At 47.4% G+C, this 12,394-nt stretch overlaps 1 protein-coding gene across 17 annotated transcripts in view; it reads left to right on the plus strand.

Moving 5' to 3' along the window:
- Positions 1–12,394, plus strand: part of CLASP1 (cytoplasmic linker associated protein 1) — a 264,159-nt gene that overhangs the window by 240,128 nt on the left and 11,637 nt on the right. For all 17 annotated transcript variants that reach the window (XM_019802321.2, XM_034654388.1, XM_034654392.1 and 14 more), the window contains one exon: positions 11,504–11,710. In XM_019802321.2, the coding sequence (XP_019657880.1) occupies positions 11,504–11,710 (207 nt within the window). The remainder of the gene's footprint in view (positions 1–11,503; positions 11,711–12,394) is intronic.

The raw sequence follows: 12,394 nt of genomic DNA on the forward strand, positions 1-12,394 counted from the left end.
TAATGAGAATACATGATCAAAAAGTGAAGTAAAGGGTGGCTGGATGGCCTAGTTGGTTAAGTGTCTGACTCTTATTTTCGGCTCAGGTCACGATCTCAGGATCGTGACATCAAGCCCTACATTGGGCTCCACGCTTGAGATTCTCTCCCCCCACGTCCCTCCCACTCATGCTCTCTTTCTCTCAAATAAATAAATCTTAAAAAAAAATAATAAAATTGGTGTCTTTTTGCAAATATCTGATGTCAGCTGTTTCCTCAGGAGAGGACGTACTTAGAATGTGGCATCAAGGTGAAACTAAGCCATCCACAGTGTGTGGCACTTACTAACTATCCCCTTGGAAGATGTCTGTGTTTCAAGTCGGCATCCTGATCTGAAACTTTGCAATTTGACATTGGACCCTAAGAAGGACAAGTGAGCAGAATTAAATAATCTATTTATTATTAGCTGTTTTCTTGAGGGATCTTGTTTTGGGGTTGTTTTTTTTTTTTCTCCTGCAAAATGAGAAATTTAGGAGAGAAAGTTCTTAGGTGTAAAGTCCTTTCAATTGCCTGAGGGACAAAAGCAGAAAATATCTGTTGCTTAAAGTAAACTTAGCGGCGCTCAGTTGATGTGGAATTCGAGTAACCTAGGGTCTCCACGCTGCTGTCGCTGATGGCCTGATAAGGCAGGTGGGGAAAACACTGTGTTCCAAATAAAGGAGTGCCCGTGTTGGCAGGTCTCCCCTGCTTTGCATACTTTAGTACTCACCTTGACTCGGTGCCCTTGTAGTTTTCCTTATGAAACTTCACTCTGTCACTTTGCCAGAAGCTCCTCACTTGGCCACCTGTATATGTAGGTTTTAGATATGTTTTTTTTTTTCTTTTTCTTTTCCTTTGAAATTCTTTAGTCTTTCTCATATTTTAACCAATCTGTCTCCGTTCCCCGTTGTTGTGCTTTCAGGCAGAATACTTAGGCACACATCAAGCTGTGTTGTATCCATCCTGTTGGCATACAACATTGCACATGGTATTTTTCTAGTAGTTAGGTTTTCTCGTCACTACGTTCAGACATCATTCAGACATTTATCGGGAAGGATCCAAACTGTTTCTAGACCCAGTGACTAATATCAGTCCTACAGAGGGAGAGTCTGCTCTCCTAGCTAATTAGTCCTTCTGAAGTGTGGTCATTCCTTTGAGCGCCCCTGGAACTGCCATCTCATAGGAAGCTAGTTGGTTTTATATTCAGAGACAGAACCCAGGCTTTAGCAGGACACGAAGGACATGAGACCCCGGCAGGCTGACACAAGCTGCTCTGAGACCTTAGCAGCAGATGTCCTCCTGCGCCTGCTGTGGTGGGGTCCGCTCCACAAGGAGCCTTGCAGTGGCGCTGGCACGATAGCAGTGAGAAAAGCTCTTAGGGAAATGCGTGTAAAACATTTTCGTTACACGTTGAAAGTGTACCAGGCACTAGATCTTGCCCAGGCATCACCCATCTTCAGCTAACAGAGACTCAGTAAGCACCATGGAGGATTTGGGTACCAGTGTAGAGTTTCTGTTCGAGAAGTTGGTGTGGATGGATCAGCTTAGCGATGTTTTCCTAGTCCTAGCCTGTATTCCTAGGAATAAGTACATCTCCTTCATTATCTAACTCCTTGTTTTTATCTTTTTCATAATAAACTTTGCCACTGACTTTTAATGTCTCATTAATGAAGTCACTATGGTTTTCAGTAGGGTTAGCTTGTAGCAGATGTCTTAAAGGGTTTGGCCTTGTTAGTGACCTTCAGAAATCTGAAGCCCATTTTCTGTTTTGAAAGAAAATTCCATCGATTTTAAGTCTTCTCATCTTAGAATTTGCAGTCTGTTCAGGCTGGTGCTGAATCCGTCCTTCACCAATGAAGAGGGAATTTGATAAGAGAATCGATGGTACGAATGGATTCTGGGGCCAGCGTGGGGGATGACTCTGGAGTCAGGAAACCCGGTTTTCAGTCCAGCGTGTGTCGTGTCCAGCTGTGTTGTTGGGTTTTATCCCCTCTTTGTGACCCTACAAGGCATGACCATCATGAGACTCAAAGACATGACAGTGTGGACATGTCATATACTGTATGAATATTGCCACATGAAACTGGTTTTAGACACCCTGATCTGTTTTGGAAGCACCTCTTTCTTGGTAAATGATTGATTGACTAATTATGAATCATTTTTGACACATTTGATGTAAGAACAGCTGTTGCTCCCAGGAATTTTGTCTTACATATAATCCTCCAAATGTAGAAATGTTTGGCAAACGTTTATTTAAACTTGAAAGAAACACCCAACTCTGTGTCTTGAAGATGTTCTGTAATTGAAATTCTTGGATCATTTCCTGAACTTGCCCACATTAGTGAATATTCAGTTATATTTGTCTACTAAAGAAGAAGCATCCTTTTATGTCCTGTACTGGGTCACCACACATCTCTTGCCATGCACCAAAGTCTGGGGGGTTCCAGGCATCACTGTCCAGCCTTGGGTAGTTTGATTTATTTGGAGAAGTTGGATTCTGAGATAAATATAAAACAGTTTTTTGTCTTTAGGGTTTTTTTTTAAAGCATTTTAGTTAATTTTATATTGTATGATTTCAAGGAATTAAAAGTAAAGCCAGACCAAAATTATTTTAAAAATAAAAAAAAATTTCAGGAACTAGTCTTCTTGCTTCTGCTTTACCCTGCTGGCATGGCGTGTCTTATGCAGTTCTTTTGACAAATATGGCCAGAGAAAAGCAGCAGTGTGTCAGAGAGAAGACGTTTTATTTTAGCGAGCTGATAATTGTCTTTCAAATACCAATTAAAATCACTATCTGGCCAGGACTTAACCGACCCTCTGCACTCTGGAATAGTCCTTGGAAGCCTCCTGGGGCAGCAGCCATCTGTCACAGTTGGCTCTGGAGAACAATGCGTTGTGTGAACCTGGAGAATTACTTCACCCCTCCGGACCTTGGTTTTTCTTATCTGTCAGCGCAGGGAGTGGAGTAGATGATTATCTGTGTCTCATACAGCCTCAAGGCACTAGAAGTTGCTATTGAGTAACAAACTTAAACCTTTGTAGGTTCAAAATATGTACTTTTTCCTTGACTCAGTATTGGAATGTGGCTAGAAACCCTATTTCCTTTGCAAGTTTTTGCTGCTTAACAGAAAGGCAAAACCAGAAATCTTTATAATCATTTAAAGGTTAATAGTTGCCAAGCCAACAGTCTGACACTAATAGCACAAACTCTGGTAAATGTTTTATAATTGGAGGCAGGAGGTGGGGGCCAGGGGGCAGGGCTCCAGTCTTCATGAAGCTGATGGTTTAGCTGAGGTTAAAGCAAACGTGTGGTTCAGAGTGAGATGCACTAGGAGTTTGGAATGGGCTGGAAGAGGCAAGGAAGACTGCCTGAGGTAGCTAGAACCCAAGACTGGCTGTGAGGAGTAGTTAGGGAGAGGATTCTAACAGTAAGCCAGGGCAGCACGGCCAGGAGGAGGGGACACGGGCTTAGAAGACTCCGTGGGCCCCACTCTGCCGTTGAGTTTTATGTCAAGTGGAGCTACCGTGTCCCACCCCGCAGGGTTGTGGTAAAGTGCAAGGCACAGTGTCTGCTTCTGAATGGCACCGCGGGCTGCCCTGCCACTGTTCCTTGGGGCAGGGGACTGGCCCTCCTAGGAGCCGGATGTGACTCGTGGCCTTTAGCTCCTGTAGCTTCAGGAAAGGCATCTTACTCAGAAACAGGCAAGAGGGCCTCTCCTCGTCCACTGAAGAAAGTAGACGGGTTGACAGAATTGTTGACAAGCTTTTTACATTTTACACACAGCAGATAAAACTGCACTTTCCTAAATACATCCAAGAAGCCTATTTAAATTGGTTGAGCAAACTTTAAAACACCAATGGAAAACACAACTTTTGTCTTGGGGCTGCTGCCCTGGAGTGGCTATCACATTGTCCCCTCCAGGCTGGAAAACACCAGGAGAGTTGAGAGGTGGGTATTGGGGATGCAGTGGGGAGGCTACAATGTGCTGCCCAGCTCCCCGTCTGAGATTTAGGTGGTCTCTTCCACCCCTCCTGAGAGGCTGGCCAGCCCAGTGTCTGTGGTGCCCTCCTGACTCCTCAGCATTTTTTCCTCTTGGCCCTAATTCTGCCCCTTGGGGTAGGACAGGATAAGTCTCCCCCTTAAGTGCCTTAATACATTTGAGAGAGAGAGAGAGTGTGTTGCCCCGAATCTGCTTTGCAGGCAAAAATGTGATGACTCTCTTGTTAGACATCATTTCATTCAGATTTGTCTCCTGAAATTTTTCCTATGCATTTTTTTTTTTTTCCAGGAGAAAAGCCCTCAAGTAGGGGTGGAAGATAAGGTTATATAACCCAAGATAATGTGCGAATTCTTGCTTTATAGTCTCCCCCTCATTTTTCTGTTGAGGGAAACCGAGGCCTGGAAAGCAGAAGAAGTTTCTCCCCAGACCACTTCACTAGTTGATGACAGAACCAGGTCCAAAACTCAGGCCTGTGGACGTTCGACCTGGAGTTGTTGTTTTTTTTTTTTTTTCTTTCCTCCTTTGCTCCCTCTGGTATGGTATGGAACCCAGCTAAGTGATGACTCACAAGCAGGTCCAGGCCCATGTCAGCACTCCACCTTAAATCCAGGCGTTTATTAAGTGCCAGTCTCTCACCAATGACCAAATCTCCCCAGGATCCTGGTGGATATCAAAACCCAAGTGTGGATCCCATTTATACAAGGCCTTTCTGGCTTTTCCCCAGAAGGTGGCGCCATGCTTTTCCTTAGCTTCCACATTTTTGAGGTGCTAGATAAACTAGGTATGCCCAACTGGGAAGATGACTTTGATTCCACTCATTGTTTAGGATAATTTGCCTTTTTTTTTTTTTCATTAAAAAAATTTTTTTTTATTCAACCGATTTTTCTGGTGTGTCTGTGACATAGCCAAATTAAACTTCGTGAACTTAAAACACACAATCCAAATTTTGACAAGTTCTGTGCTCTAGAAGAAACCTTATCTTTAAACAAACATTCATTAATATTCTGAGTAATGATCTCATTTTTTAAAAAAGTTGGATGAGGAAAGTATGCTTTTCTGAGCTAGCTACTATTATTTCACTAACATTGAAAAGAAAGAATCCTTATGTTTCTAACCAGACTGTAGCAAAATCAGACTTGGAACAATTTCGATCACTTCAAGGTGGATTATAAGCTGCTTGATGCTGCCATGTCATAAATATGCCCCATCCCCCTTTGTAAAATCCTTGCCGTTTCTGGCCACCTTGTCTCCTAAATGGTATTGTTCTCCTTTCTTTCTGGTGTCTGTGTTTACTTTTGCTCTCTGTTTGCTTACATTTATAATCTTTGCTTCTTATGTTACATAGAGCACAGGGGCAAAACCTAAAGTTCACCCTGATTCAGGCAGCCTGCCAAAAACTGGGGGCTTGGCATCTAGAGGGAAGTAAAGAACGCCTATCCACCTTGCCAAAAAACGATGTCTGTCTTGGGAAACTTTCTGTAACCTTAGTAAGAGAGAGGGCCCCAAACTTACCATCTCAATGTGTACCTTCTGGCTTTTTATTTTCAGACATTTTCTGAAAACCTTTTCATGTTAGGTACATTTCATTAAATGCTTCATGCAGGGTGACATGGAGAATTCCTGGAGTTCTAGAAGAGGAAGTTCTCCTTGGGTTTGGGTTTCAGCTCAGCAGATGTGAAAGTCTGTGCACCCAGCAGCTGACTAGGGTAGCTCCCTTTCACCTAAATGACAAGAGAGCAGGGGAGAGGTGAGAGGGGAGGAAGGACAGCTTATGATGGGATGGAGTTCTTGCTGTGAGCCTGTCAGTATCCTTCCTTGTCCCTTTTGTCCTCGCTGCATCCTGAGGGGCACCGGGGGCTTGTTTACTCCCATCAGGACTGTTAAGTGGCACTGCTGACACTTGAATCCCAGGCTGTTCCAGGCCTGTCTTTCCACCCACTGGGCTGCTGCCCAGCTCCCAGTGGGATCTGAAACATGGATTCCCGTCCATCCGTGTTTTCTACCTTGGCTGTATCTGTGAAGTTATCCAGTATTTTCTGACCCTGCTATTTTTTCCCCCATATTTAAAAACGAAGAAAGTTTCTTCAGTCAGTACCAAGCTTTCTGAGCAGTGTGTTTGGATACTTGCAAACATTATTTTCACACAGCAGAAAGGCATGGGTTTCAAAGTACGGTCTCCCTGTGGGACCAGCTTAGAAAAGAGACGGACCCCCCTCTTCCACTTTCCACCATCTGCTTAGTGGTACGTAACTCAGCCACGTGCCCAGTGTTGGGCTTTCCCAGGGGCACCGTGGACTTACAGCAACCCATGGGACATGCAGGAACTGAGGAGGAGGAAAAGCACTTGTTCTTAAGGTAATTCGTCACATGATGGATGTCTTCTAAGAAATACTCTGCCTCTCTTCAAACAGCTGATTACTAGAAAAAAACAACCTGAACTAAAGTCTCTTCTGCAAAGGACAGAGCTGTTGCCTTTCAAGCATGTCACCTGGAATGGGACCCTCTGGTCCTTCTACAGTTGATTTTGCCCAAGGCTCAAGTTGGTCATTTATAGATATCTTGCTTCCTCCTCACTTTCTGGGCTAGCTCCTCGGTGGGAACATGTAAATGCAAGTCAGTGAGGCATGCCCCAGAGGTGACTTCGCCGGTCATGGGCATCTTTAAAAATTCATACACTGTGGGAGTACTCGCTTGACAAACTCACCGAGCACCTCGTCACCTCGTGCATGTTGGGCATCGTGCTGGGCACGGGGGCTAGAAAGAGGCTGAGATGGGAGCTCACCTTCAAGGGACTTTTAGTCTAGTGGCAGAGAGTACTTCAGCAAGAAGTTTGAGTGCGGCGATGCCGGTGTGCACACGAGGCTTCCCAGAGCCATACTGCGGCGAGTGAGTCCTGAAGGGTGACCCGGCCCAGCCACGTGAAGAGCATGAGTGAGTGACCGTGAGGAAGAATGGAGGGGTTAGCCTGGGGGTCTGAGAAGTGGCCAGTGGGTCACGTGCAGGGCGTGCCCTCAGCTCGGTGTCACCTGGCACGGGGGACAGGGAGGGCATAAACACCGCTAGGCAGGCAGGAGCCAAGCCTTGCGGGCTTTCCACGCCATCTCAACAAACGTGGGCCTGGTTTCGGGTTGGCTTTTTAGAGAGATTCTTGGCAAGGGCAGACCCACTTGAGGTGGGTGCTAGGCTGGGTCAGAGGGGTCCTCTGGCCAGAGCTCTGCTCTCTGGCGGTCCCAGAGCTCCCACGTGTTCCACTGTGCCCCCCAGTGGCCTCTTAGAGGCAGGCGTTTGTAGGTTCTCTCTCTCTGATATCTGTCACAGTTGATACCTTTTAAATCTCCATTTCAGAATTTTTAAAAATTGAGGCCTGAGTGTCAGATCAGTTGAGTGTCTTGCAAGAGGAGCGAACTCGGGTTTGTCTGCCGCACTGCTCTCAGAGGCTGAGAATGTGCCCCTGCAACTCTGGAGCTGCCCTTCTTGAGGTGAAAGGTTAAAGGTCCTGTGTGCCCACCAGGGCCACACAGCACTCTGCTATCAGGGGACCTGCGTGGAAAGAGCTGCGCCTTGGCAGGAGATTGAGTTGGTGAGAAGAAAATCACAGTGGGCTTTCTTTAAATTGCCTCACGTGTATGTAAAGTGGAGGGCGACGTCATCAGTGTGGCTGAGTCCGTGCTTGCTGACAGGGCAGTCTGCTCACTTGTACTGAGGTGCCTGGGAAGGCTGAGCAGGGTGGGCTGGCTCTGCGTGACCAGGGGCCCTTGAACTGGAGGCATCCCCACAGAACACCGGGATGCGTTCGTGGACGTTCATTCTGCGTCCTGCCCCTTACCGGCTTCCTTTCATCTAATCCTGACCAACTGCGGGATACCGCACAGGCAGCAGCTCCCCACCGTCTGGCCCCTGCCTGCTCCTGTGGCACGGCCCACCGCTTCCCGGGGCTTTGCAGCCTCATGCTGCCCCTCTGCAGAGACCTCCCCTAACCCCCCAGCCCAGCACCGCATCCTCACACCTGTGGCCTGTGCTCTGAGCTCAGAACCTGACACACGGGAGTAAATGAACGTATACACAGAGCACAAAACAGAAGGCGGGGGGAATGGTGGTATGAAAGAAACAATGCTCCTATGGGCTTATTAAGAATAAGAGTCTTTTAAAGTAAAATGATCTCTCTCCAGTGCTTTACACCCAAGCCTGACCTTTCACGTAGATAATAAGCATAGATAAATCGTGGCTGTTTTTGATATCTGTCTTCTCACATGTACACGGTATTCACCCTTGACTATGCTGCTTGGGGTCCCCGTTTTGACTCCTGAAAGGATTAATACATCATCCCGGTCTGTGCCCCCATAGTGTATGCGTTGTATTCACGAGCATGCTGGCCAGGTGATGGGGGCGTGAGCTTACTGAATGAGACACCTAGACTTTGGTCAGTGCTTTAAAGAGATAGCAGGCCCTCCCAGGGAAAGTTCAAAAGGCCTTTAACGAGAAGGAAAGAGAACTTTGAGAATTCAAGAAAGTAGGGCGTCTTTAAATAGAAACCTCAGGAAGACAGAATGAAATTCAGTCCATCTGGAAGTGTTGAACACCTGGTAAGTATCCAGTCTTACTGTGTACTTTGGGGTACAAAGGAAATGCCCCAGCCTGTCTCCTAGGCGTTTGCAGCCTGTTTGGGAAGAAGGGGACATATGAAAATGTCGGCAGGAATGCACAGCAACCTACAACAGGTGCCAGCAATAGAGGAAAAACTCTAGGAGTTGAGGAAAAAGATCTTTCTGCTGGTCACCCACGTGTGTTTGAGGGACAGGGAGTTTTCTAGTTTAGCAGAGGAGAGCTTACGGAAACATAGATCAGCAGAGATAACAGTAGTTGTTATGGCGATCATGATGATATCCTGTATTATAAATATAGAGGCACCAGGCTCAGCTAACACCCAGGGAGAGTGACTCCATGCCAGGGCTCAGATTCGGTTCTGGAAGACGACAGACCGCCAGAACCCCATCCTCCCTGTGCCCCATGAACCAAGGGCTGAACTGTTAACGTTCCCTGATCTCAAAAAGACACTTGAAGTAAATTTTTAATGAACACATTGTCCTTGCTAGAAACAGTACTGTGATGCTCATTGCAATTTTTCAGTATAAAAAATATGAAGAAGAAAATAAAATGACCCATAATCTTAGCACCCCAAGATCGTGAGTGAACGTTTCGTGCATTTCCTTCCGGGTGTTTCGTAGTGTGGAACTTCCACTGCTAATGCAGCATGACCAGTCTTAGTGCCGATTTTTTTTTTTTAAAGATTTTTTATTTATTTATTCGACAGAGATAGAGACAGCCAGAGAGAGAGGGAACACAAGCAGGGGGAGTGGGAGAGGAAGAAGCAGGCTCATAGTTGAAGAGCCTGATGTGGGGCTCGATCCCACAACGCCGGGATCACGCCCTGAGCCGAAGGCAGACGCTTAACCGCTCTGCCACCCAGGCGCCCCTTAGTGCCGATTTTTAAACGAGATGAATTGAGCCCCCTTGTGGGGTATTTCCCTTTACTGTTCCAAGAGCAGAGCAGACACGTGAGCCCTGTTCACAGGGTAGCACAGCCCCGGCTGACACAAGGCTGGGCTGTCTCTTGTCCCGAAGCCATGACTGCAGCGCCCTGAGATCTGACCCGGCCCCTCCTAGAGAGAGGAGCAGGGGTTCTGGGGGGCAGTGCCTCAGTCAGGGCCCCACAGTGACCTCGTGCGGTCTGTGTGTCCTATCCTCCCTGGCTTGTAAGCACCGACGTCTTAGCCCACTCCTGCCCAGGTCTAGAAGATGCTTTCCAGATGGTCTGTCTGCTGTGTGTGTTGGTCAGTCTTTGCTTCAGTCATAAGAGCACTGGGGTGATTGAAGGCTGGAGCTGATAACCTTGGTCTTGTTGCTGAATTAAAGACAGAGCTGACTTATTACAAATAGCAGAACACACAAAGCAGAGAAGAATCTGGGTGGAATGACCAGTCCAGGGCAGGCAGTAGGAGAAAAGAATTAGATTTTCATTACATTTCATAAGAAAATGCATACATGTTTGCAGCCTGGTGTCTTTGTTGACCATTTATATATGTATCCCTGTGCTATTAATAGCAGTAACTGTCATCTACTGAATATGTAGTACATTTTGATTGCACTTACAAATGATATTTGTGAGGTATCCCCATCTTACAGATGAGGATGGGGGTTTAGCCCTTGTGAATGGTGTGGCTGGGGTTTGCCACCTAAGTCCAGAGCCCGTGCTCTTTGTTCCTTGGTGGGTTTTGCATTTAACTTCTACCTTTATTACAGAGGGCTTTTGTGGCCCTTCGGGTGGCCTCTCATCCAATAGGACTAATACTTAGTGTATCCTAGCTCATCGTGACCTCTTCAGAGGTCAGAGGCTGCTCCTTTGGCCATGAGGTGGCCATGTCATGCACTTCCTTCAGAGTACAAGGTGAGGTGATACCAGCACAGATTCTTGGAAAAACAACTTTCCATAAGAATCTCCTCACAAGAAAACCCAGAGAGTTCTTTCTGAGCCTCCCCAGCTGCTTTGCAATTAGGTGCTTCCATGGGATCCCAAGTATTGAAGCCATTCTCATTTTTCTTCAAGGCTTCTCTCTAGTTGTTTTAATTACGGATGTCCCATAGGCTGTTATTTATTTAAGTCCTACTCTTCTAGAACAGAGACTCAAATTTTCCCGTATGGGAGACTCTCCCAAGTGCTTATTAAAACAGTTTGCTGGGGGATGCCTGGGTGGCTCAGTCAGTTAAGCATCTGACTCTTGGTTTCAGCTCAGGTCATGATCTCAGGGTGATGAGGTCAAGCCCTGTGTCAGGCTCCACGCTCAGCTGGGAGTCTGCTTGAGAGTCTCTCTCTCCTGCTGCCCCTCCCCGCCCACTTGCACATGCTCTCTGTCTCTCAAATAAATTTTCTAAGATTTTTAAAAATTTTTTTATTTGACACAGAGAGAGAGCGTGCACAAGCAGGGGGAGGGGCAGAGGGATGTGGGGCTCAATCCCAGGACCCTGGGATCATGACCTGAGCTGAAACCAAGAGTTGAACGCTTAATTGACCGAGCCACCCAGGCACCTTATCAAATAAATAAATTAAAAAACAAAACAAAAAACCCACCCCAAACAGCTTGTTGTGTTCCACCCCCCCACCCACTCCCTCCCCCAGTCTCTGATTCAGCCAGTCCAGGTTGGGGCCACGGAAGTTGCATTTCTAGCACAGTTCTCAGGAATGCTGCTGCTGCAGGGGGAGACAACGCTCAGAGAAACACTTTTCCGGGGTTTCTGGTGGAATCCCCATGCCTGCCTCCCCATGCCCCCCATCCCCTGTAAAATTACTCTCCAAACCACTTTGCTTTTACTTCCTTGTACAAAATTAGCCAGAGGCATCAGGTGAAGTCTGTGGTCTGGCTTCCGAAGTTAGGCAGCGGTGTGACTTCTTCTTTGGGAGCTCACTCACGTGGGGACGTGGTGTTTCAGGTAGTGAGAGCGGCCGAGGAGGCGGCATCCACGCTGGCCAGCTCCATCCACCCAGAGCAGTGCATCAAAGTCCTGTGTCCCATCATCCAGACAGCTGACTACCCCATCAACCTCGCCGCCATCAAGATGCAGACCAAAGTCGTCGAGAGGATCGCCAAGGAGTCCTTGCTGCAGCTCCTCGCCGACATCATCCCCGGCTTGCTGCAGGTGGGCCCTCCCAGCGGCTGGCTGGCGCCTGTCTACCCGGGGCTGTGAGGCCGGGAGCAGGCGCTGCCCAACCCGGGCATGTGGGGGCTTTGCTTTCCTCATTCACTCAAGGGGCAGGGAGGAAAAGGCAGGCGCCGACCTGTGCTTTTAGGAACCTGTGCAGCTGTATGGCTTGGACACCCCACACCTTCTGTTTTCTAACGCACCCTCCCCTGAATGTAGCAGGAAGATCCTTCTGGCAGATTAGAACTGTGACTCCCAGAATGAGCTTTCTGTTTACTATAAATATATTTTGGTCATTTTTGTTGTTGTTTATTCCTTCAACAAACCCCTGTTGCACATCTGTGGGCCCCAGTCCTGGGCAAGGTGGACCATGAATCAGATACGGGTCCTTGTTCTCCTCTCCAGCAAACCCTTACTGAAGAAAGCCTTCTAAGCGTGAGGCATTGCCTTAGACTCTGGAAGAGAAAAGATGTTTTGTGGTGCTACGGCACGATCCCAAGGGTGGCTCAGCGTGCTGTGGCACCCAGTACAGCCATGCAGGTGGCTCTGGGTGGGGGCACAGCGAGCAGAATTACTGTAGGTGCGAGTGGAGGCCGAGGGGTGATTTCCAGGCTTGGGTAGCGGAGAGAGAAGGGGTCACTGAAGGCCGGTTTAGGGTTGGACCCTGGAAGGAAAGAGTGA

Source organism: Ailuropoda melanoleuca, chromosome 2 (assembly GCF_002007445.2).
Source record: "Ailuropoda melanoleuca isolate Jingjing chromosome 2, ASM200744v2, whole genome shotgun sequence".
Classification (NCBI taxonomy): Eukaryota; Metazoa; Chordata; class Mammalia; order Carnivora; family Ursidae; genus Ailuropoda; species Ailuropoda melanoleuca.